The sequence below is a fragment of the Ursus maritimus genome, unplaced genomic scaffold, assembly GCF_017311325.1.
Source record: "Ursus maritimus isolate PB19 unplaced genomic scaffold, ASM1731132v1 scaffold_22, whole genome shotgun sequence".
Classification (NCBI taxonomy): Eukaryota; Metazoa; Chordata; class Mammalia; order Carnivora; family Ursidae; genus Ursus; species Ursus maritimus.
In genome coordinates, this window is record NW_024424675.1 from 47599196 (window position 1) to 47625269 (window position 26074).

Genomic DNA, 26074 nt, shown 5'->3' on the forward strand with positions numbered 1-26074 from the left:
CGAAAAATGTTTTTACTGTAAATCAAAGTACCAAGCACATACTTGCAAAACAACAGACGAAGTAGAACCCGGATGCTTCCCTTCCCCAGGCTGCCTCAGAGCCGGAGCCGGCACCCGTGAGAAAACCCAGTCCAGTCCTGCTCCCCAGAAGCCGCCCGCGGTCCCGCCCCGAGGGGACGGCAGGGGAGCCGCCGCACTGACAGAGCTCCAGGAGCCCCGCCAGGCACAGGTGTCTGCCCCCAGCCCAGGCGGAAGGAGGGAGGGGCCGCAGTTATTTCCGAAGCTGTGGCTTCTGTTTCTATGGCTCTGACGCGCACTTCCCTCCAGCACCCCTGCGGTCTGAGGGCAGGGCAGCGGCTTCAAAGAGGGCCGGCAGGGCCGACTGTGACAAAGGCTCCAAAGGCAAGACATGGTTTTATCAGCCACGTGGTTTCTCATATGCTCTGAGCTGGTGCAGACGGACAGGACAGGCCAGGACAGGCGGCGCCCACCCCGTGGGGGTCACACCGCCGCAGGCATCAGGACTCCGGACGATGAGGACGTACACCCGCAAGTAAACATCAGGCTGAAATCAGCTGACCCATGACAACAGCAAACAAGTATGCAACAGAAAAGAAAACTGAAAAAGACCACCTCGGTGGCTTGACTCGGGGGGCGAGGCCCACTCCGCTAGGTCTGGGGCACCTGACGGTGGATGGACGGACGAACAAAACCCAGTTCCCTTCAAAGCACAAAGTGGGGCAGTGGCTTGTCTCCGAAGCCCCCTCCCCTTCTCCCAGAGAAGGGTGTTCAGCAGGCAACAGAACTAACAGGTCTAAGGGGACCTGCCACTCGACGGCTCGGACGGGCCTTGGGGCCCCGCTGGAGACGGCTCCAGGCCTTCAGGGGACCCCTGCCTGCGCTCCCTCCTGCATCCAAAATCAGACCTGCAGATGGACCACGGATGGCCCTGCCAGTGAGCACCCCGGCCCCCACCTTGACTGGCCCTGCCCCAGACTACCAGTCCGTCACCCAAAATGCCCTCGGGCACCAGTATCAGCCAGCAGGGCGCACCTCCACCTCCAGATAGGGGCGTGGGGAGTGCCAGGGCCAGGGGCTAAGGCTGTCATGGTGGTCCCACCAGCAGGCTGAGCACAGGGGTCAACAACAAGCCCCCAAAAGGCAGGAGCACCCACGCCCCATGCAGACCCTCCCCAAGCTCCTGTCTGGTTCTGTTCACACCCCTACCCCAGAACCAACGTCCCAGGGGCACACCCACCGTCACGCTCCCCTGGGCGGCCTGCCGGTGCTGAGAGCTCACAGCTGCAGCAGGAGCCAGCACACAGCCCCCCGTGGGACATCCCGACAGCGGTCTTGTACAGAGCACTCTGGAACCCAGAGCAAATTCGGGGAGCCCAGGCACTCAACATTGCTTAGGTTGGAAATGCTATAAATTCGACTCTTCCTAGAAGCCTACTAAACAATTCACTTAAAAACACCCACAGTGCGTGTGCAACGGCCCCCGGGGGCCCAAGCGCCTGCCGGGTGGAGGGAGGTGGGCAGACGGTAAACTCAGGCTGCTGGGGCCCCTCGGCCCTCTGCTCAGGCAGGTGCCCAGGAGCGCAGCCCAGGGCCGCGGCGTGTGGACCCGGGCGGCACCGAGGTCTGCTCTAGACGCGGGAGAACAGGGTGCCGGGCCACACTAAACCTACAGAAAACTGTGGGAAGAAACCAAATCCATAGGATCCATGGGTTTCCACACTTGGGGACGGTTCCCAAGACATGTGTTAGTGACACCCCCTCCCCCAGCCGGCTCAGGCCCCCCCAGGGGCCCCCTGCAACCACGGGGTCCGTGCCCCGTGCCCCGGCTCTGCCTCCTCGTCCTCTCTGCCTGGCTCCGGATCAGGCCCAACGTGTAAACAGTATCAATAAGCAACAGATGGAAAAATGTATTTCCTAAGAAAGAAGGGGGAGGAAGTGCGAGCGCGAGGCTGGCTGCACAGGTCGGTCATCCGCGATCCCTTTTGCTCCTCGTCTGTTTTGGTGTTTCCTCTCTTTGGTTCAGCCCAACGTGACCCGCGGGGCGCCGGTGCCATGCTCCCACCAGGCCACGGCTTGAGGAGAGGCGGCCAGCCCTGTGCCCGCGAGGGGCCTCGCCCCTCCCCCAGCGTCTACTTGTGCTCGTGGCCCTCCGCCATGGCAGCCACCTCGATGGTGGCCGTGTGCTCCTCGGGCCCCGAGGCGGCCACGGCACTCTCGACAGCCCCCGTGGGCACTGTCACGATGGTGCTGCCCCCAGGTGACACCTGGGCCACGTTCTGCAGGGTGGGGCCCAGGCCCGGCAAGGTGAGGAGCTGCAGGGGGCTCACCACCTTGACCACGGTGCTGCCGTCCTGCATGGCGGCCGTGCTCAGGACCGTGAGGCTGGACGCGTCCGGGTGGATCTCCACTGTGCTCGGGAAGGTGGCGCCCGACGAGGCCAGCACCGTGTAGCCCCCTAGCAGTGGCGAGGCGGGAGAGCTGGCAGGAGCAGCCTGGGGGGGGCCCTTGCCCAGCACGGGGGAGGGCAGGGTGGACACCACTTTGCCGAGTGGCACGCCGGTCAGCTGGGAGACAGGCACGCCGGGGCTGAGGGCGATCTGGGCGGACTGGGTGAGCACCTGAGAGGCAATGGCAGCCGGCCCGGACGTGGCCCTCGCCAGCCGGGGCCGCTTCGTGGGGGGCGGCAAGGAGACAGGGGTCAGCGTCATGAGTACGTTGCTGAGATGCTGAGATTTGTGCTTGAGTTCCTTGGCCCGACGGCGGTGCTCGTCACACTGCTGCTCCAGGGCTGCGGGCAGACAGGGGCAGAGTGTCACTGCGGGGACGGGGACAGGGGGCAGGCGTCGCTGCAGGGACGGGGGCAGGGGGCAGAGCGTCACTGCGGGGACGGGGGCAGGGGTCAGAGCGTCACTGCGGGGACGGGGACAGGGGGCGGGTGTCACTGCGGGGACGGGGGCAGGGGCCAGAGCGTCACTGCAGGGACAAGGCAGGAGGCGGGCGTCACTGCGAGGATGGGGGCAGGGGGCAGAGCGTCACTGCGGGGATGGGGCAGGGGGCAGAGCGTCACTGCAGGGATGGGGCAGGAGGCGGGCATCACTGCAGGGGCAGGGGGCAGAGAGTATCACTGCAGGGACGGGGACAGGGGGCAGAGTGTCACTGCGGGGACGGGGGCAGGGGCGGGCGTCACTGCAGGGATGGGGCAGGAGGCGGGCGTCACTGCAGGGGCAGGGGGCAGAGAGTATCACTGCGGGGACGGGGACAGGAGGCGGGCGTCACCAAGGGACCGGGCAGGGGGCAGACTGCGTCACTGGGGCGGTGGGACAGGAGGCAGAGCATCCTGCGGGACGGGGGCAGGGGCAGAGCGTCACGCTGGGACCGGGCAGGGGGCAGAGCGTCACTGCGGGATGAGAGCAGAGGAGTATCACTGCGGGACGGCGGGACAGGAGGCGGGCGGCTCACTGCGGGGACTGGGCAGGCAGTGCCACCAGGCAGGGGACGGGGCAGGAGGCGGGCGTCACTGCGGGGGCAGAGTGTCACTGCGGGGATGGGGGCAGAGAGTCACTGTGGGGATGGGGGCAGGGGGCAGAGAGTCACTACGGGGGTGGGGGCAGAGAGTCACTGTGGGGATGGGGACAGGAGGCAGAGCATCACTGCAGGGACGGGGGCAGGGGGCAGAGTGTCACTGCGGGGACCGGGGCAGGGGGCAGAGCGTCACTGCGGGGATGGGGGCAGAGAGTCACTGTGGGGATGGGGGCAGGGGGCAGAGAGTCACTGTGGGGGCGGAAACAGAGAGTCACTGTGGGGACGGGGACAGGGGCTGGGCGTCACTGTGGGGACAAGGGACGAGGAGGGAGGACAGCATCACTGCGGGGTCAGTGGGACGGGTGGGGGGGCACCAAGCACCAGTGCGGGGACGGGGAGTGGAAAGAGAATAGAGAGCATCAGACCACACGCCCTGATGCGGGGCCTGTGCCGGCACGGCAGTGATGCTCTGTCCCTGTCCCACCCTGTCTCCCACAGTGACACTCCCGGGGTCCTGCATGGACCGCCCCTCCGAGGGAGCAGAAATGCCATCTCAAAGGCGGCCTTCAAGCTGCCAGACGAGGGGACAGACCTTCCCCATTCTAGCTTTCCAACCCTCATCTCCACAGGAAAGCTGCTCTTGTGATACGTTAAGATAAAAAGCGGGCTGTAACCAGACACGTCAGCACTGGCCTCACGCACGCCCCTGAGAGCACAGACACCAAGGGAGCGCCAGGAAAGAAAAGCACAAATGTCCCAAAGGGGACTCTGGGGGCCATGCTGGCTCCTGGTCACCTCTCCCACTTTTCTCCTATAAAGAGCTGCAGGGGGAGTTCCACACTCAGGACCCACGGACGGGCTGTCTAGGCCCTGCGTCACGGCTTCCCTGCTTCCCTGTGTGACAGCACCAGGCTCTGCTGGTCCTTCCCAACTCCGGACTCTGCCTCCAGTGCTCTCTCAGGAGCAGCTGTCCCACGGGGCTGTCCCCCAACGTACCCGCCAGGTCCCTGGCGTACTGCTCCCGCGAGCGGTCCATCTGGCACTTGTGGCTGGCCAGCACCTTCTTCACCAGGTCCAGCATGCCGAAGTTCTGCACGATGTTGTTGAGGAGGACGGCATCTTCAAGGGGCGAGCACACAGTGAGAACGGCCCCCCCCGCAGAGAAGTCCCCCGGACACGCAGGGAGACCCCGGCAGGCATACAGCCCCTGCACAGCCCCCTTCCGACACCAAAGCTCGGGCTCGGCACAACTGAGTCTACGACTCGGCTTCATCCCGGGGGCGCGGCAGGGCGGGAGGGAGCACCCAAGCACCCCCGCCCCTGCACAGAGCAGGAAGGAGCCTGGGGGGCGGTGCCCACCGATGCCAGGCAGACACAGAGCCCCTCACCTCGGAGCTGCAGGGGGGGGTCCTGGACCCGCTGCTGCAGGCCTCTCATGGTCTCCATTAGCTCCTGGTGGAACTCCTGTATGACCTCGTCCAGCAGACCCGCGTCCTTGAGCCCTCGCCAGAAGGAAAACGTGTCATCTGTGAGGGGCGGAGAGGCTCAGAGAGCAGGAAGAATCCACAGAACAGCCACGGCAGGCTTCTCACCACAGGCAGGAGCAGAGAGCTGCCAGGGGGCCCGGGCCCGGGGGCCAGAGCACACAGGTCCAGACGGGGGCCTGGGCCCAGGCGGAGCTCCACCCTCTGCACTGGCACTTCCTCCAGGAGGCCTCTTGTGCCTGCCTGCACCCCTTCCAGGGCTGCCCAGCATGTCCCAGCCCCCACCCACAAAAAGCCCACCCAGAAAGACCCATACCTCCGATGGCCGTGGTCCAGTCACCGGGATCCTCACAGGTCTCTATGGTGATGGTAGCAGGAGACCCGTTCACTGCAACCCAGACATGGCCACCATGAGCCTCACCAGCCAGTGAGCGACCCTCCCAACCTGTCATCCAAACAGCTCTAAAGCTCTCCTTTGCACCGATTTTCACAAGAGCCACAAACATGTGTACCAGTGCAACCAAAGGATTTACTTGCTTCTGTGGTACATCCATTTTTAAACTTCTTAATCAGAGACATCTTCAAACACACACAAAGGAGAAAGAACCAAGTCTCTTTGACCCCACCACCAGGTTTAAAATTCCCAACATCGCGCTCCTCTTGTGGCATTTACGATCTCCCCAGCATGCTGTCGATGAAAACAGCAATCCCACTAGACTCCCTCGGCGAGGACGGAGGCGGCTGCGGATGCCGCGGGCCCGCGGGGGAGGCCAGGCTGCCCACAAGCGGCATGCAGAGGCCCAGCCCCACGGGCACAGATGGAGCGGGGCTGGGATAAGCCGCCGGCAAGAGCAAAGGCTCCGGGCCGGCACATACCGTCGGCCGTGGCAGGCGTGAGCGGGATGTACTCAGCCGAGGTGGGGCTGCTCAGGGACACGCGGGCGCCCGAAAGGTCGATCTTGGTGCTGCGGCAGGTGTTGGAGCAGACCTTGTCGTGCTGATAGAAGTCCAGCTCCCCAGAGTCCATGATCTTCCTGTGGCAAACAGGACCAGAGACGGAGGACACGTCCAGGCACTGGTGTGTGCAGCTGGACCCCAAGGCGCCTCCCCTCCTCCAGTACCCCGCCTCAAGTGCCCTCAGCTCCTGATGGCAAGGCAGAGCAGGGGCTGGCCTGGGGGCAGTTTCCGGGAGAGGTGGTGGCTGCAGAGTGGCTAACCACAGGGCGGGAGGTGGGCACCACGGAGGCTCCAGACAGGTCTCTCTGACGACCCCAGCCAACACTCTGGGCCAGTGAGGGGACTTCCTGCTGCCAGCACAAGTGGGAAGTCTGTGGGGACCGTGACTGCAGTGGCTGGCGCCCAGAAGGAGAGATGAGGGCCCTGGCAGGCAGTCATCCCAGAGACACTGGTCACCTACAGGGCCCTCCGAGGGTGTTCTGCCACCCGCTGGCCCCAGGAGAACGGGCCCACGGCTAACAGAAGTGCAGAGGGCGCACCCACAAGGGGACTATGAGGCCGAAGGGGACGAGAAACCCTCCAGGAGCAGCCTGGCCCTCTGCGTGCACGGCAAAGCAGCACGGTGCTGGCACCTCTGGCCTCTCACTCTGTGCTCAAGGCGGCTGGCTTGGCTGGCTTCCCATCCTCAGCCTTATCAGAAGGGCACAGCACGTCCCCCACCTGCCAGGGACAGGCCTCCCAGGGAGGCCCTTTACTACGGCTTCTCTGGAGGGCCTGGGCCGAACTCTGCAGACGTCTCAACTCACGCCCCTGCACCCGGGACCTCCACGTTGCTGGGCATCCGCACAATGCGCCTGCGCTGACCTCAGGGCTTGCGGCAGACCCACGGTGCCCCCCTACCCCCGCAGTGCTCGTCCAAGGAAACGGCCGGTTGCCTTCTCAGAGCTAGGCCACCAAAACACTTTCTAGAAAGTCAGGGGCCCGCTTAATGGTTGGGGCTTAGAGAGGAGCCCTAAGCACTGCAGGATGGGACACAGGGCCAAGCGTAAGGGCGCAAAGCGGTAGGCTCGCCCTAGAAGCGCAAGTGTAACGGGCCGGCTGGGTCTCTGGCTGTGGACATCTGCCCATTTCAGGCCCAGACTGAGGTTCACAGGGACAGTGAACAGGGCCATGATCCAGGACTCACCAAGGGCCACAGGCACTCCCCTGGCAGCAAACCCGTGCCCAAGGACGGCATGAAGTCGCTTCTCCCGGGAATAAACACACGAAGGACATGAAGGAGAGCAGCCCCTTCAGCAGCAAAGTGACCCAGTGCAGCCACGCCAGACACCATCACAATCATTAGCCGTCTCCGGACTGGCGTGCAGACTGGCATGCAGGAGGGGCCGTGGAGTGAGCACGTGGAGGGGTGGGGGCTGCCAGAGAGGTACCCTCTGCCTCATCAGGAGGGAAGGGTTGTCACCACCAAAGCAGGAAATGTGAAAACACAGACGTCGGGCACCAACGTTCTGGGGTATGAACTGAGAGTCTAGTCTGTCCTCAGCTTCTCAGAAGGGGCATCACCATTTCTGTTTCACAAGTGACGGGAAAAGGGACACAAGGCCATCAGGAACAGGTCACACACACACAGGGTGGCTAGCAGAGCGGACGCTGGCCTTCATACCGGCCTGAGAACCGGCCCACGCAGACGAGCGACAGGCCCCTTGGGATGCTGGCACAGCTAACGGAGAGACCGAGGCACGAACTCCAATCATCTCTATTCTGGGATCTGATGTCGGTGAAGGAGGTGAGAGCCAGCCCAAACCTTCCTACAAATTCCTGTTTAATCTCAAAGGGAAAGGAGGTCTGTGAGGAGCAAGCAGGCTCCTGACCAAGAGCACACCACCGACAGAGATGGGGCATCAACCCAGCACCACCTGATCTCGTGAGAGGTAAGGTCAGGGATCCGAACTAACACCCTCTGGAAACCCACTGGCCTGTACCCTGAAAGCAACAAGGTGGAGAGAAGGTCCAGGGGACGGATGCGTGGCCACTGAACACAGACGTGGTCTGGATGGGACCCTCAGCAGGCAGACGGACCATGCCAGAAAGGGACAGGTGGCCAGACAGGCACCCCAGGTTAGAGACCTGCGCCTGGTGCCCAGGCACCCCGGGATTCGGTGGCTGCTGTGGGAGATGCAGGAGCACGTTCTCCAACACGGGGATGCACAGGGAGGCTGAGCAAGGACAATGAAGTCCCGCAAATCGGACGGTGCCACACGCCAGCAGGGCTGTGGGCAGGAGCCGTCCCCAGGGTGCTGTCAATGCTCATGTTCAGAATGGGCCTCATCTTAAAAAAGTCAAATTAAAATGAAAAAGCAACGGAAGGACACGTGGCGCGGTCACTTGAGCCCGCCACGGAGGCCCGCTGCGCGCGCGGACACCCACCTGAGCATGATGCCATTCATGCGGATGGCCCTCTTCCAGTCCTTCAGGGTGGACTTGCCGGCCAGGTGCACAAACTCCTTCGGGCTGATCACATGCTCATCGTACTGTGGAGGGAGCACAGCAGAGACGGGTCAGCACGGCCCTCTGTGACCCACCTCTCCTGCCTGACCGTTGGCCAGAGCCCAGCCGGGGGGAGGGTGCGGGGCGGCCAACAGCCACAGGCTCGCTCTCAGTCTGACATTTCAGATCCAACCAGTGACAATGGTCGCTGGGGGAAGAGAACAATTCAGGCAACACAAGATGTGGCTGTCCTGCACGGGGGCTGGGGTGGGGGGCTGGCTTCCTGCTGCCAGCGGCTGTCCCCAAGCCCAGGGAGGGAGCCCAGGGAAACAGATGGTGCGCCTGAGCCAGGGAGAGCAGAGGTGACCACACCGCTCAGAAAGACAGGCCTCTCCCCCTCCAGATGGGAGTTGGCAAACCCACTTATGCGTGACTTCCTCCATTAATAACACACACTTACGTGACATCGACAACACAGGACAGTGCATAGGCTAAGCTGTGATTTGTCCCCACCCCGAACACCCCTCACAGCGCGTATCTCTTGCACCAATACACACACATCCATTGCAACGTAGGGTCTGGGGCCAGCTTCACCCTGTGCCGGAGCTCAGATAGCTTGAGACGCTAAAACACCCTATTAAAACGTGTTAAACAAGTAATTACTGGAACTGAAGAATCAAAATAAAACTGCATTTACTTTGGAAACAAGCAGGCAGGAGAGGGATGAGCCACCAGGTCTCAGCACAGGCGGAGACAGAGGTGCCGCTGAGCCTTCCTTGCAGGGACGCCTCCTCCCGGTCCCCCCACTGTCTGGGCTCAGGTCTGGCTGGGGTCCTCCAGCGTATCCTGCTCGGAGCACAGAGCGCCAAGCACTGGTATCTCCAGCAGACTCAGGTCATAGCAAGTGCAAGCAACCTGGGGATCCCCGCTGATGGGAGTCGTTTTCCTAACGTCCCGAGCACACACACGCTCTCTCACTGAATCCAGGAAGCCACTCGACCCCTCGCTCAGCTGGTCGGAGAGACGGGCTGTGTGAGTCCAAGCAGCAGAGGCAGAACACCTGTCTGGCCACTGCCCAACACCTCCCCCACTCCCCCAGACACGACACCATCTCTGCCCCTCCCCTACGGCATGACATCATCTCCCCTCCCCTAAGGTGTGACACCATCTCCCCTCCCCCTGGGTGTGACATCATCTCTCCCCCTCCCCTAAGGGGTGACACCATCTCTGCCCCCCCCACCAGGCATGACATCATCACCCCTCCCCTTAGGTATGACATCATCTCTCCCCCTCCCCCAGATGACATCGTCTCTCCCCCACCCCACCCCCATGCCATGGGGGCCGTGGTCCCTGGCCCACCCCAGCTACACCCGGCAGATCCGTGTCTCCCAAGTCTCGTGCTTCCCTCCACTTCCGTCTCCACACGCCGCCCTCCCTCCCTTCCTCCCACCATCTGGGCTGACCACCACTCCTCGAGTTCCAGAGTTTTCTTAGCAGCTGGCACGTCACACTAGTCTTAGGCTGGGTGCGGTGCCTATCGAGGCGTCAGAGTCTGGAGCTGAGTGAGCGCTCAGCCAGGGGCCACAGGTTTCATCCGGTTTCCAGTCTTCCTAAGACATGTCGTCAGAGCTGTGGGCTCACCCACACATTTCCACTTCCTTTACTCTGCACACCTCCTGGACCTAAAACTCCTGTCTGGAATCCCTTTCCTTCTGCCTGAAATACACTTCCGAGAACACCCTTCAGTGATGACTTGCTCGTGGCCAGCGCAGTTTTGTGTGAAACGCCTGCGTTCCCTCGAGACTGGAAAGAGGACTTTGCTGTGCACAGCTCTGCTCGCCCAGCGCAGGACACAGCTCCTTCGCCCTCCGGCTGCTGCGGCACTTTTGGGAACCCCTGCACCCAAGGACCTGTCTGCTCTCACTAGGTGGGGCCTGCTCTGCCTCTCACTGCACGGTTCCATCGTGCTGCTGTCTGCGAAAAACCTGTTTTTGTTTCTATTTCGTTATTGCTTCAAACCTACAGAGCACATGGAAGACTAGCACAAAGAACTCGAGTATGCCCATCCCAGGCTCCCCAGCTGCCGGCCCGGGGCCCCTGTGCACCCTGCTTCCCGGTCGACTGCTCCGCAGGGAGGGGAGGGAACTGCAGACTCAGACCCTGTCCTCAGCACTCTGGGTCTACTTCCTGACGACGAGGTTCTGCTACGGACCCGCAACTCTCGACATCAGGAAATCACCATTACTGTGTGTTATCTAATCAACAGGCATCACATAGAGCTCATGAGCGGCCCCATAACAGCCTTGCAGCAGTCTGTCTCTGAAGCAGGACCCGGCCCAGACTGTGCACCACACCTGCTCCCTGAACAGCCCGCCTTCATCTTCCTGACCTTGACATTTCTGAAGCACACAAGTGAATTTCTTGTTGACTGTCCCTCGTGTCTTCTCATGACAAGAGTCAGGCTAGGCCTTTCTAGCAGAAACGCCACGGAATTCCCGCCCATTCAATCAGGGGACCCATGACGGAGGTCTGTCCCGACACTAATGTCATCACTTGCTCAAGGAGCCACCTGTCAGGCTTCCCCTCTGCAGAAGTGTTGTGTTTCCTCTACAATCACCACCAAATGGACGGGGGATATTTTGAGACTGGAGCACACCCTGCTCCCCAACCAGCTCTCAGCAGCCAGGTCTGGCACACGGTCTTGGAGCCCAGGCTCCATCACCCCTTGCACGTCTACTGGTTGGCACTCCAACAAAAGAGCTTTACTTCTATTTGATATAAACACCATGAAAAACACAGCAATAATCAGACCTGTGGACTCTCACTTCACCTGAGTCATAATCCAGACTATTGTTAATTATTTTGGTGTTAAACCGTCCAAGATGGAGCCAGTCCTTCAAGCTGCCTCCAAAAGTCATTTGAAATGTGGCTGGTTTCTTGTACTCATTCAGTTTGGGATTTGCTGGGTCTCTTGAACTGTGCACGGCTACCTTCCCTCCATTATGAATGTTCTCAGACCCTTCTTCTCTCCTTCCAGAACTCAACTGATGCATTAGCCTTCCTCAAGCCTCTACGCCCTTTTCATTTCTGTGGATTGTATTCTGGATAACTTCTTTACTCCCACCTTCCAGTTCACAAATCATCTCTTCGACTGTGTCTAATCTGCTATAAAACCTATCCACTAAGTGTTCTATTTTAATTCTATTTTTCATTCCTAGTTTGTTTCTCTGAACATGTTTATGCTTTCCTCATGTCAAGCCTCTCTTATATTCTCGAGATAAATCAAACATAATTATTGTATATTCCCTGTCTCGCAATCCCAACACCTGAAGTACCGAGAGTTCCATTCTGTCTGTGGTCTGTGTGCACTCACTTCGGTGCTCGGCCTCTTCCCATGCTCAGTGTTCCTGCTTGCTTTACATTGAGCTGCTTCTTTCTTGAAACTCTGTCTGCTGACATTACTCAAAACCTGTGATAAAGAGGAGTTCCTCCAAAAAGGATTTTTCATTTGCTTCAGTCAGATTCCTGGGGGAACTGCCAGCCAGGAACCACTTACAACTAAACACCTAGGATTTCCTGACCATACGGCTCCCAGAGAATCCTCCTCAAGAGGGTCCCTCTTTCCCTCAGTGTCAAGACGGGCGGCAGGAGGCTCCCTGTCCCAGGGACAAAGTGGGGCTGGGGGCCTGTTGTTAGTGGTCCACCCCGACACTGAGGGGAGACACCTTTCCAAGTGAGAGCATCACAGGGGATAATCTCTGCCGCCAAGCACACAGCTCAGGGAAGCCCTGGGCTTCACCTTCTCAACTCCAGCCCTGCGAGGCTGAGAAAGCCGCTGGCAGACAAAGGCTCTGCAGGCCGAAGCTGGAGGTGGTGCTCGGCCTCCTCCACAACCCACCTTCACTCGGGCCCTCAGCTTGAGTATTTCAACCATTTTTGCCAGCTTACGGGGGCACCCAGAAGATACTTTAGGAAAGCATCCTAACCAGCATTTTTGGCTACTTTCAGCACAAGGTGAGTCTGGGTACTTAATCTACCTTGGCAGAAAGAGAACACCTCTCCCATTCACCTTACTCATGGCTACTAAATGAGTCTTTCCAAAGCAAACACATCATTCAATCTACCAAAAAAAAGGAGCTCCCGGCTTGGTGACTGTGGCNGCCCCCCCCCCCCCCGCCAGCATGAACGGGGCTACTTCCCCAGTCTCTCCCCACGGCTGCACTCCAGAAACAAGGAATCAGTACCTCCTGATGTTTTCCCCTGTGCTCTCAGCAACAATCCTGTCCATCCTTGAAGGCTTACCCCTTTCTCCTCTCTTCTCCCAAGCACGTGCGATCCCCACCCTCTGCAGCCCCCAGCACAAGTCATGCCCTGCCCCCCCGCCAGCGTGTCTCAAGGTTGCCGTGCCACGAGGGCCTCCCTCCCCTGCAGCCTGGCACACGTCTGCTCGTGCCGGAGCCTCACCTGAACACACTTCACATTGATGCCCGGGCACACAAACTTCCTCCAAATCAGGTTGGCTCTGCTGTCTCCGCAGGTAATGGGGTACACGATTTCAGCCTCCAGGCTCTCCTCTTCTTCAGCCACCTTCACTTCTCACAAGGTGTGGTGACAGGGAAAGGGTAAAAACAAAACCAGTTACAACCTTTCCAAAGTACTTCCTGCAAAAGCACAAACACGGCCACCAACCAGAAACCAGAAACTAAGACCCAAAAAGGACTGAGATAGGGCAGGGATGTTACTCATCAGTCCCAGGTTAGAGGTTCAGGTAAAGTCACAAAAACCAACTTTATGATAGTAGTATTACTATAAACACATTAAACTGTGGTTCAACAGAAGAACCACTTAAGGAAATCTAATCAAGCTTTACTTGGAATAATTCTAGAGAAGCTGTTCTTACTGCTTCTGAGGAGTCCTGAGGCCGTCAGCCATTCACTGATGGTTTTACAAGCACTGGGGCTTCGGCCCGCCACAGGGAGATGCCGAGCTGCCCCTGCAGACTCCTGCCAGGCCACAGCTGGGACGACCCTGGGGCCTGAGTCTGCACCACCCTCTCTGTACCTGGGGCCAGAGCCAGCAGGCGGCCCCCCGCTGCCTGGACGACCATCCCGCAGGGGCACGGAGTGGGAAGGCAGGCTCCCTACCTAACACGGCCTCCTTGAGCTGCGAGGACGCTGTGAATGCAGCCGCCGCAGCCGCTGCCGCGTTCTCCGTCTCCATGCTGTCCTCCGCTAGCTCGCCCCTAAGAGGGAGGGAGACATGAGCTCACCCCACCCACAGCGTGCCTGGCACACCTGGCTACCAGTACGCCCCCCTTCTCCTGATGCGGTCCAGGGTCCCAGCAGTGGCTGTGCAGGTCAGGGACCTTGCAGGGGACAGTCACTGCACCGCTGCTCTTAGCAGGCGTTTCCCTGAGTGTCTCCAGTGCCCATGGCAGGACAGCCAGCAGGGCACATTCGTGCAAACAATGACACCTACATGGGAATTCGAAACCCCCTCTTCTTTTCTTTTTTTTTTTTTTTTTTTTAAGATTTTACTTATTTATTTGAGAGGGAGAGAGAATGCACACAAGCAGAGGGGAGAGGCAGAGGGAGAAGCAGACTTCCCGCTGAGCAGGGAGACCAACACGGGACTCGATCCCAGGACCCAGGATCCTGGGATGATGACCTGAGCCAAAGGCAGATGCTTATCTGACAGAGCCACCCAGGCACCCCCTCCTCCTTTAATAATTTTTTTTTTTTTCAGGGCACCTGGGTGGCTCAGTCAGTTAAGCATCCGACTCCTGATTTCGGCTCAGGTCATGAACTCAGGGTCGTGGGACTGAGCCCCATGTTGGGCTCTGTGTTCAGTGGGGAGTCTGTTTGAGGATTCTCTCTCTCACCCTCTGCCTGTCCCCCCACCTGCCCGTGCGTGTGGTGTGCACTTTCTCTCAAAAAATAGTAATACAAAACCCAGAAATAAGAGATGACAAATTTCCATAAAAAAAAAATAAAAATAAGGCTCTCTGCTCGTTTGACAGACAGCCACATCTTCTGATGCAGTGCCAGGCATGTCCCCAAGACACAATGGTGAAGGTCGGAGTAAACAGATTTGGCCGTATGGGATGCCTGGTCACCAGGACTGCTTTTAACTCTGGCAAAGTGGATATTGTCGCCATCAGTGACCCCTTCGTTGACCTCAACTACGTGATCTGTGTGTTCCAGTATGACTCCACCCACAGCGAATTTCCACGGCACAGGCAAGGCTGAGAATGGGAAACTTGTCATCAATGGAAAGCCCGCCTCCTTTTTCTAGGAGCGAGATCCCGCCAACACCCCAGGGGGTGATGCCGGTGCTGAGTACATTATGGAGTCCACTGGGGTCTTCATCACCATGCAGAAAGCTGGGGCTCCCTTGAAGGTGGGGCCAAGAGGGTCATGATGCCCCCGTGTTTGTGATGGGCATGAATCATGAGAAGTATGACAACTCCCTCCAGATGGTCAGCAATGCCTCCTGCACCACCAACTGCTTGGCCACTCGGGCCAAGGTTATCCATGACTGTGGACGGTCCCTCTGGGAAGCTGTGGCGTGACGGCCAAGGAGCTGCCCAGAACATCACCCTTGCTTCTTCTGGCACCACCAAGGCTGTAGTCAAGGTCATCCCTGAGCTAGCTGAATGGGAAGCTCACTGGCATGGCCTTCCCTGTCTCCACCCCCAGCGTGTCCGTCGTGGATCTGACCCGCCGCCTGCAGAAAGCCACCAAACGATGACATCAAGAAGGTAGTGAAGCAGGCATTGGACAACCCCCTCGAGGGCACCCTGGGCTCCACTGAGGACCAGGTTGTCTCCTGCGACTGTAACAGTAACACCCACTCTTCCACCTTCAATGCCAGGGCTGGCACTGCTCTCAATCACCACTGTGTCAAGCTCCTTTCCTGGTGTGACAATGAATGTGACCACAGCAACCAAGTGGTGGATGTGATGGTCCACATGGCCTCCAGGATGTAAGAGCCCCCTGGACCACTAGCCCCAGCAAGAGGAAGAGAGAGGCCCTCCGCTGCTGGGGAGTCCCAACTCGTCCCTTAACACACTGAGAATCTCCCGACCTCCACAAGGGTTCCATCCTGGATCCCTTGGAGAAGGGGAAGAGCTTGACCTCGTCATGTACCATCAATAAAGTATACTGTACCCAGCCAAAAACTAATAAAATAAAATAAAAATAAGAACTTTCTGTATGGGGAGAAAACCCCATAAACAATTATTTTAAAAGAGAGACTTGGGGGAAAGCGAACAGCACAAGGAAGACAGTTTGTTTCCAATGTTACCTAAGGAGCCCTGAGATCAACAGGACAGCCCCGAGGAAAACAGGCCAAGACCTAGGGCAGAGACCTGACCCACATCCAGCACACAAGCCGGAGACATCCGGGGCCTGGCACGCAGGTGGCATAGATGCTGGACAGCGTGAACCCCTCTGACCCAGACACCCACTTCTAGGGACTAACCCACAGATGATGTACCCCCACACCTGCAAAGCACCATGGGGGAGGCAGGTCTGGGGCCGGGACAGGACTCCCCAGGTGTACCCCTCATGATCACTGAGGGCCATTCACGCACTTCTCTGTGGAAAGAGGTTTGGTCACACACAAAGACACGGCCAGGCATGGCTCATGGGCAGCCATTCAGTCCCCCAGCTGTCCAAGCCACGGCTCCTCTCATGGTCTCCGTCAGTGTCCAGGGCCTGGCCAGGCCTCTCAGAGCACGCCGGGTCTGAGGCTCTTCCCACCCAAATCCTCCCGTCCCTCCTTCCTCCCACAGGGTCAGACCGTCTCCCCGAGCCCTCCTTTTACCCTGCGCGTCTAATTCCACCTGCTCCCTGGAGGGCCTGAACTGACACAGAGCTCAGTGTGGCCCCTGAGAGCAACACACCGACCCTGGGCTCCCTCCCCCACTTGCTGACGACTGCTCTCGTGGCAGTGGCTCCACAAGCCCACGGCACCACAGACGGTGCCCAGACGAGGCCCCAGCCAGCTCAGAAATGAGAGCTGACAAGAAATGAAAACTTGGGAGTCTGGTCTTGGGGGCCCATTAGGAGTGACTACTACATGAAGAATACCGAGTGAGAGCATCGGCTCCCCAACACGGGTGCCCGCACTCAAAGGGAAAGTGTCTTTCCCAGCCAGACTTGGGAAGCAGAAAGGACAATGACGAAGCAGGGAGCGTGCCCCTTCACACGGGAGAACCAGGGTCATCCCTAAGAAAAGCGAGTCAGGAGTGGGACACAGAGAGGCGCCAACCCAAGAGAGCCAGAGCCATGGCCCCACCACAGGTCGTGTGTACATATGCAGCAAGCCATCTGCAGGGACCACCCCGGGGAAACCGAGCCTTCTGGCCCCACTGCAACCAAAGGGCCATCCAGGAAGGCAGACATGGGGACAGACCGCCCTCCTCTGTGCCTGCCCACCGCACCCACACCAGGAACAAATCCCCCACTGCTCTCACGAGAAACCAATTAATTGGCATTTGTTCAAATTTCATTTGAAAAATGTCCGCTTTACTTAAAGCAAATGTTGGTAGAACTGCTGGCTATCTACAAAATGCTACTTTCTTCTTCCCAGCCTTGGCCACGCGTGCCCATCACCATGGCAAAGCAGTGGGCTTTCACTAATGAGGAACCCTCCCAAGCTCTCCCCCAAATACCCAGCCAGAAATCAGCACCCACAAAGCAGTGAACTAGCTTCTTCACCACACTCTCTTTTTAAACAAACAGCAAGAGTGAATCTCGGCTTTCAAGTAGTAGGACAGTAGTTAACATTTCTCACAGAAAAAGAAGAGAAATATCTTTAGGTCTCTTAAGTTAAAGCTGCCTCTGCTAACGGTGTGGGGTTTCCCTTCACAGGGAGAAGGCACGTGCAGCCTCTCCTTTCCTTCATAAATGACCAACCAACACGGGCAGTGTTTCAGTACCCTGGCTCCAGGACCATGGGACACAGCTCCCACGCCTGCTGCTGGAACCTTCCACCATGGAGAGAGCCAGGAAGTGGTCCTACGCAGAGAGCTGCCGCCATCCCAGCCAGTGAGGGCATGCCAGACTGCCCAGCTGGGCCCAGAAGCACAGGCTTAGGCCAGAAACAGTGCCTGGCCGGCCAGCCTGGTCCTACAAAACCACAAACTCACGCGGTAGTAAGCCCCTGAGCTTGGGGCAGCCACGCGGCGAAACTTACAAAGAGACAAGTGCCAGAAGCAGGCTGCTGTCACAACGTCCTGGCAGAAAGCACCGAGACGGCGAGTGGGGGGAGGCCCAGGGCAGGAGCGGCTGCAGCAGGCTGGGAAAAGCAGGGGAAAAACTGGCAAAACGTGAGCCACAGTCACGGAGAAGGTGGAAAAGACCCTAAAGGACTTGCGTGCAGCTCTCCCAAGGAAAATCTCAGGCAGAAAGCGAAAGCCAGCTTCTTGGAGTACAGACAACGATGTGTGAAAAAGGGAGACAGTCATCCTGTGGGGTGCAGAATTTACAGGGAACACGGGGGTCCAACTGCTTCACATCTCCAATTTCCCACCTGGCAAAAGATTTCAAAGTAAGAAATGGCCTCGGGATAAAGACCACGTCGAGGACAGGCTAGACGGTCCTCTGGTCAAACCCCAGGTTTTGGGGCCAGGCCTAGCCAAAGGGCTTCTGAGAATCTTCAGGGCACTGTCCACAGCAGCCAGCCTCCCAAAACAAGAGAAGGGCCCACCTCAAGGAACTCAGGATGAGCACGAACAGAGTAGGAGAAGAGATGAAAATGTGTCAACGTGGAAAAGTGGAGATCACGGATTCACAGAAAACCAAACCAGAACAAAAATCGGCACACACAGTACAATCGATCTCATGATCGATCTCATCTGTGGGACTGGAAGGGGGCGTGCCGGTGGGGGGGAAGCTGGAAACACTGCTTTCTCTATGCGCACTACACTGAGTAACAGGCTTAGAGAAAGAAAGACAGTGGCGCGTTCACATGCAAACAGGGCGCCTGGGAGGGCCCACTCCAGGTGCTAACTGCAGGAATCTCCAGGTGGTAGCAACGGGACATGCTTGAATTTTTGCTCATCAGTATTTTCTAATTTTCTACCATATGTTTTGTAATAATAAGTTGTTACTTTTAATTTTTAAGAATCTGTTGTAAACTTCCTGGTAAAATGGCAAATAAAGGTGAGAAGAGACGCTCCACACCCAGAAGCTTGGGTACCAGCTGCCTCTGGAATCAAGAGTGAGGGACAACCAGGAGAGGACAGAGCTGAGGCCAGGAAAGCCCGTCCCAGACGCCGTGCCAGCCTCGCCCGGTACAAGACCCTAGGACAAGAAAGGAGCCCCACCCCCGCTGACATGGACCCAGATACAGTGGTGGGGGAGGGCAGGCACTGCCCGGAGAGGGGAGGAGAGGGGCATGGAGAGAACCCAAGCAACCTGGACAATGAGACCCTTCCTGCCCCCAGCCCAGCCCCCTCCAGGAAAGGGTGGAAGCATGTTGCCCTGCACTGAACTGTGTCCTCCTCCAAATTCCTCTGGTGAGGCCCCGATCCCCGATGTGACTGCCCAATGTGAAGAGAGGGCCTTTAGGAGGTAATTACGGTTAAATGAGGTCATAGGACTGTGACCTTATAAGAAGGGGAAGAGAGAGGATGTCCACCATGTGGGGACATGGTGAGAAGGTGTCCCTGGCAAGCCAGGGAGCCAGAGGCTGATCCTGGACTTCCCGGCCACCAGGGCCGTGAGCAGGCGAGTTTTTCTGGTGTGGGCCGCCCCGTCTGTGGTACTTGGGTGTGAGCTGATGAGGACACAGCTGTCTGGGGAGCCCGAGCAGCCCAAGGAGACGACCCTGGACATGCTTACACTGGCCGCTCCGAATCCCGCACCCCGCGGCAGCAGCCACAGGGCCGGGCGCTGCTCAGAAGACTCCAGTGTGGGGCTAGATGCACCCAAGACTCCCTCCCTGCCCGGTCAGGCACCTGGATGGGGGGACACAAAGTTGGACTCGGCCAGGACCAGAGCACCGCCGGAGAGTGGCTGTGGGTGGGGGCTCCTCACAGCACCCAGGGCTCCTTTTCCAGCGGACCGCCGGCTCCTGACGCAGCGAATTACTCACGACAGGCCATCCCACGTGCAAGAGAGGGGGCTTGGGCACCGTCCGCTGGCGGGGAGGGGAGGGGAGGGGAGGCGCTGTGTGGCCACCCGGAAACCTGCCCACAGCAGGGACACGGACCACACAAGGTGGAGAACCCGGGTGGGAAATCCAACCGGAAGGCCCTGCGCTTCCTGCCACAGTTCAGCAGCGGTCAGCGAAGGAGCTGAGCATCACACGCAGGGAACCCAGGAACTCGGCGGGAGCCAAGCCCTCCTCCACCCTGCCTGCAGGAGGGCGTGTTAGAAAGCCGGGGTGGGAGAGCACAGCCCCGAAGCGGCGGCAATGAGACAGGAAGAGTGTCCAGGCCGGAGGAGCCACGCAGCAGCTGCAAGTCAGCCGTGCGAAGGAATGAAAACCCGAGTGTCCTCTAGGCCAGCAATGGGGATCGGCGCGGAGGTCGGGCCTGGTCTAGGGCCTTCCTCTCAGAAGTTCTACCAGACGGGAAGAGGCAAAAGCTCACCCCACTGCAGTGATGTGCAGAGGTCAGTGTGAATGTGCCACACACAGCAAGGACAACCACGACAGGAACACTGCCCCAGCCTAAACCCCTGGGGGCAGGAAGCACGAGGGGACGCATTCCTCCCTGACCTGGTGGCAATTCCATCAGGTCAAATATGGACTTTTTTGCCACCTAATGTTTTTTTTTTTTTTTAATTACCTTTCTTTTTTTTTTTTTGATAGAGCAGGGGCAGTGAGGAGGGAGAAGCCCCAACCAGGCTCCACACCCAGTGCAGAGCCTGATGGGGGCTCAATCTCCCCACCCTGAGATCATGACCTGAGCTGAAATCAAGAGTCGGACACTCGCCCGACGGAGCCCCCCAGGTGCCCTTGCCAATTAGTATTCTATGTGCACTTCTATTACAAGAGATGGGGAAGAAAAAACTCCCAGCTTTTGTGAGGAATGTCAACTTGACTTTGAAAAAACAGTCCCCAATTGTTCCTACTGTCCATCTTATCGAAAGAAAAATTACCACATATTTGCGGGAATGAACACCATGTGACCATGTTAACATGGGAGAAAAAGACAAAGATGAAGCGTTATCTTTGCTTCCTGGCTACGTGAGGCTTCTGTCTTTCCTTCTCACTCTACTGACACAGACACTTGAGTCCAGTTTAAAACAGTTAAGTAAAGGAGGTGCCTGGGTGGCTCAACTGGTTAACAAGTGCCTTGGGCTCAGGTCAAGATTCTGGAGTCCCAGGATGGAGTCCCGTGCCGGGCTCCCTGCTCAGCAGGCAGTCTGCTTCTCCCTCCGAACCCTCCTCCCTCTCACGCTCTCTCTGTCAAATAAATAAAAAAAAAACTTAAAAAAAAAAAAGGAACATTTAAGTAAAGAGAACTGCTGACGCCCCCCCATTATGTGACGTCCAGGACACCCACCAGAGCCCGAGCAGCCCTCACAGGACAGAGGCCCCATCTCACCCGTGAGGAGCCAGGTTGGTCGTCACCAACACAGTCTTCACCTCCTCCACGCCGCTCCCGTCCACTGCGGTGTCCGGCGTTGTGACCACCACCACCTCCTCCATGTGGACACTCACATCCGGGGTTGCCATGGCTCAGCTGAAGACGACGCCAGAGCCAGGAGTGTCACTTCGCCAGGGTCCCAAGCCCTAGAGGAAACCACAAGGCAGGGCACAGGGTCTCAGGTGGTCTCTGGGTATACACAACAGAGCTCCCAGCACCTGCACCTTTAAGTACCTCCAAAGACCCATCCCTCAGTCTGAGCCCGCTGCTTTTCGACAAACATGACAGCAAGAGGACTATTCCGGGGCTGCTGGTTCTGGTGAAGATGGAATAAGCACAATCCACCCATCTTTGCCGCTGTAAGAGCTAAAATCCCTGAACAGAACACAGGGAGCCGCTGCACATGGGCCGAAAACCCAGCGGTCACACAGCAGGAGACAGGGCAGGAGACCAGGATCCAAGTGGACTCCTCTGGAGGTCAGTCCCCTGGCCTCAGCTCAGGAAACCTGCATTCCGGAACTGCACACAGTAAGCAACTGGAGACAAGTCCAGTCTCTGGTTTGCAGAAATGGAAGGGAAACCCACACAGGACATTAGAGGAGGAAATGCCCTGCTTTTATTATTATTTTTGTTTTAACTGGCTTCTAGCAAGCCCCAGTCCCTGCTAAAACCCTGTGAGAGTAGTGGCCCAGCAGGCACCTAAAACTGAGGGTAGAGGCACACTGGTCTGGGACTGGGGGATCCCACTGCTCTCCATGCTGACACTTGCCCAAGGGAGACCCAGTGCTGAGGTGTCACGGCACAGAGGACACATGAAAGCCGTAGATTTCTAGCCAGAGGAAGGGGACCCTGGGGCAAGAGAGTATGGGGGAGACTGTGCAGAGTAAGGAGGTGTGGAAGGGGTGCCTGGGTCACCCCACAACTGTCTGGGGAGGGGGGCTGACCCTAAATGGCAAACCAAAGGTTTGGAGAACTGACCCTACAGGTCAGGTTCAAAAAGCACCACGCAGGCTCTGAAGATGGAGCTGATATAAGGGCCGTGCCCACAGGAGTAGCTCAAAACCTGCAGCCTGAACGTAATCACGCTGCCTTCCTGCTCTAACAGAAATGTCTACATTCTCTCCGAGATTTAAACAAGACCCACAGCCTCAGAACACGATATTCAAAGCATCCAGAATACAATCCAAAAATCTTTTGACATAAAAAGAAGCAGGAAAGTCTCGCCAATTCTCAAGAGAAAAAATAATCAAGAAAAGCCCACTCTGAAATGAATCGTCAGAGATTTTAAAGCAGCTGGTGTACCAGGCTTCAGGGACGAAGCCAGACATTCTTGAAACAAGTGGAAAGATAAAAAGTCTCAGCACAGGAACACGAGTTACAGCCAAATAGAAATCTGAGAATTAAAAAGAAAAAATTCTAACAGAAATAAAAAACTCACTGGATGGGCTCGCTATCTGAATGGAACGGAAGATGGAGGTAGAATCATAAAACAAACACAGATCCGTAGAAATTGTCCAAGCTGAACAGAAAAAAGGTGCAAAAACCAAATGAACAGAGCTTAGGGGATGTGGAAGAATATAAAAAGTTGGACATCTGTATTACTGGAGTCCCAGGAGAAAAGAAGAAAAAAATGTGACGCTGAAAACATTTTTTTGGAGAAAATAGCTGACCACTTCCCTAATCTAGTGAGAGGTGTACACTTAACACACGCAAGCAGTTCAGCAAACCTCAAACAGAATAAACTCAAAGAATTCCATGCCCGGATCATAATCAAATTGCTGAAAACCAAAGACAAAGTAAGAGCATTTCGAAAGCAGCCAGCCAAACAGAACAGACCACGGGCCCGAGAACCACCACCACAGGGCCCAGAACTCTCGCCAGACGCCAGCGGGCCGGAGGGCGGGACACCAGGAGTGTGCTGAAGGAAAGAGCTGTCTGCCCAGGAGTCTACGAGATCAAACAGATCCTATAAAAATAAATAGACATTTTCAGGTGAAGGGAAAGTGAAAGAACTGGTCATGGGGAGACCTGCTCCAAAGGGATATTCTTCCCACAGAAGGGAGAGGACAGCAGAGGAGACCTGTGACACCGGGGACGAACCAAGAGCACCCGACATGGTAAGTATCTGGGTAAACACACACTAAACTGTTTTCCTCTTACGTTCTTTTTTTTTTTTTTTTTTAAGATTTTATTTATTTATTTGACAGAGATAGAGGCAGCCAGTGAGAGAGGGAACACAAGCAGGGGGAGTGGGAGAGGAAGAAGCAGGCTCATAGCAGAGGAGCCTGATGTGGGGCTCGATCCCAGAACGCCGGGATCACGCCCTGAGCCGAAGGCAGACGCTTAACCGCTGTGCCACCCAGGCGCCCCTCCTCTTACGTTCTTTATACGACAGCCTGAAAGCAACAGTTCTACCCTGTCTGGTCGGGTTTCCGAGGGGTGCAGACAAGCCACGTCCATCACGGGCTAGGTGCTGGTGCAGGGGGCGGCATGGCCATGCTTCCCTGCCCCACCTCAAGCACGGGAGCGCTGTTCTAAGCCGACTGGGAAGAATGGAGTCCTTCAAATGGTGAGGGGACAAACAGATGTTTACGTTCCACAGGATGGAATATCATTCAGGGACAAAAATAAGTGAGCAAAGAAGACACAAAAAGACACGGAGGAACCCTAACCGCACCTTGCTAAGTGAAGGGCCCAGACTGAGAAGCCAGCTGCACGGGCCCGGAGCGTGAGGGAGAGAGGCGTGAAGAGGGGGTAGAGGGGGCCTTAGGGCAGGGACAGGATGCTTTAGGACGCTGTAATGGTGGCTACGTGACACCATACATTTGTCAAAACCCCACAGAACATAAACCACAGACACAGGGTAGTTGTGACGTGTGTAGGCTTGTCCTCCGTCACACATGCACCGTTCTGCCTCGAGATGCTGATGGTGAGAGAGACCATGTCCTGGGCCACACCGTCCTCGGGCAGGACCTCCAGGGACTTGATGGCTGTCTTCAGACCCTTTAACCAGGAAAGCTTCAATGATGAATTTGCTGACATAGACATCCTGTCCATTTCTAAAATACAGCTTTTATGTTCTAGATCTAAGCTTTGAAAACAACCCTTTCAAACAAACATGCATAAAAGCCTACTTGAAAATTGCACTTAAGGGGCACCTGGCTGGGTCCATCGGTGGAGCACGCAACTCTTGTTCTTGGGATTTTGAGTTTGAGCCCCATGGTGGTTAGAGAGTACTTAAAAAAAATAAAACCTTTTAAAAATAATAAATAAAATTGTACTTGAAATAACATAGAACTTTGGTGCTGATTTCTCAGGGTTTGGCTATCTCACCAAGCGAGGACCTCTGCTTTCACTGGGTGAACTCCATGGGGCCACGAGTCACACTTCAACCAAAAGCTGCAGCATGGAAGGGACCCTCCCTACAGCTAGCTGTGCTCCCCCAAATTTCAAAACCTTGCTGGGCACTAAGGAGAGTAAGTGCAGAAAACTGAACTCCTGCCTCTCCAACGCCAACTGTATTAAGTTTTCCCAACAGCACACCCTAAAGTGACCTCACAGATAACAGTTCAGGTCCTTGACACGAGGAGGATTACACACAGAACTACGCCCTACAGTGAGTAATCCTCGTCCCCCTACGACCAGAACCACACTCCCCAGTGGGCAAGCGCGATCTTTGTGGCCCTGGGCTTGTGGTGGAGAGCACATGGAAGCCCGGGTCTCCACCCAGAGCTTGGGTTCCTGACCAGTGTGACTCAAGCCCCAGTTAATTTCGAAGTAAACAAAATATTGTTATTTTTTAAGTATCATTCTTGAGCATAAGTATATAAAAACAAGACAAAAAATGTCGGTGTGTGGTCGGTACATCAGGTTCAGATCTGGCTTTCCACGTCTCCAGCAAGGTCGCACATGTTTTCCTTTGATACACACACCGCCAAGAACACAGCAGCGGTCAAGGCAGTGGCCCACAGGCACCATCTCTTGGATCCTCACAGGGTTTCAAACTTTTTAATTGGTTGCCAACTTTATCAAAGTTCACAGGGTTCACATAAAAAAGTCCAGATGTCCAGCTTCTCTTGCCCCCCCACCCCAGGCGACCCCTCCAGTCCTTCCTGCCCTCCCGCGACACCCTCCCCACGCACTGGCCAGGCGGGCCAGCCTGCCCACGGGCAGCCCCTCTGGCTCAGAGAAAGCACGTCAGTGGCCTCCTTTCTCAGTTCAGGCATGAAGCGGGTTATTTTAAGCCTTAGATTTGAATACAGTTTTACAGTGTTCTAAATTCATAGAAACACTTCCGCGTCGGTGCGTGTCCACAGATTGCTCCCCCTCCCAGGAGTCTTCCCCAACATCCAGACCCTTCCTATGAAGACACCGTTTCGGGACAAGTGTTCTCCTCGCTAAGCCTGGCCCACGGTCGCACGACGCGCCGCGCTGCTGGGGGGACGTCGGCCGCTGCACCCCGCTCCGCGGCCTCAAAGCACAAGCACCCTATGACCCAGCACTCCGCCGCGCCTACACGCCCGCAGGAGATGGAGTCGGCGGCCTGAGCGAGCGTGAGAGCACATGGCAGGTGGACGATGGGCCATCGCCTGGTGACTGTGCTCGGGGACACGGGCCGCACGCAGGACAGACACTAGCGGACACCACTTAGAGGGCTCCAAACACGCCCGGGGCAGCAGGGAGCGGGAACAGGGGTCGTGCGGCACCAAGCTGGCGGTGCGGATCAATCCTGGGCAGCCCGGCGCAGCGCCTCTGGCTACGGACGCTGAAGCATCCACCTTAGAATGTGATGGAAGGTACACATCTTCGTGCTCCGCGCCGCTCTCCCAAGACCAGAGGGTCGGAGGGGGCTGAGCTGAAGGGCAGGGCTGGGTAACAGGGGCTCCCCGCGTGGACTCCGTAAACTCGCACGGTTCGGCTAAAGGCCCACAGCCTCGCCCACGCGTGGACGGGAAGCTCCAGCAGAGCGCTCTGCTTCCGAGGAAAAGTCCACCGACCC

General features: G+C 57.3%; 1 protein-coding gene and 1 pseudogene across 3 annotated transcripts; one reads left to right on the plus strand and one right to left on the minus strand.

Annotated features, from left to right (window-relative positions):
* Positions 1-26068, minus strand: GMEB2 (glucocorticoid modulatory element binding protein 2). 3 transcript variants are annotated; one of them, XM_040638599.1, is made up of 10 exons: positions 23934-26068; positions 21034-21221; positions 13616-13713; positions 12936-13066; positions 8412-8515; positions 5904-6061; positions 5344-5415; positions 4932-5069; positions 4540-4662; positions 1-2809 (listed from the first exon to the last, which is right to left on the minus strand). In XM_040638599.1, the coding sequence occupies exons 2-10, from the start codon at positions 21162-21164 to the stop codon at positions 2151-2153; spliced, it is 1614 nt and encodes a 537-aa protein (XP_040494533.1). In that variant the 5' UTR covers positions 21165-21221; positions 23934-26068; the 3' UTR covers positions 1-2150. The 3 variants fall into 3 exon arrangements, with proteins under 3 accessions (XP_040494533.1, XP_040494534.1, XP_040494535.1); XM_040638600.1 differs by lacking the exon at positions 23934-26068 and adding an exon at positions 21310-23233; XM_040638601.1 differs by lacking the exon at positions 23934-26068 and having other exon boundaries at positions 12936-13063; positions 21034-22836.
* On the plus strand, positions 14243-16410 carry LOC121104637 (annotated as a pseudogene).
* Positions 26069-26074: the final 6 nt, after the last annotated feature.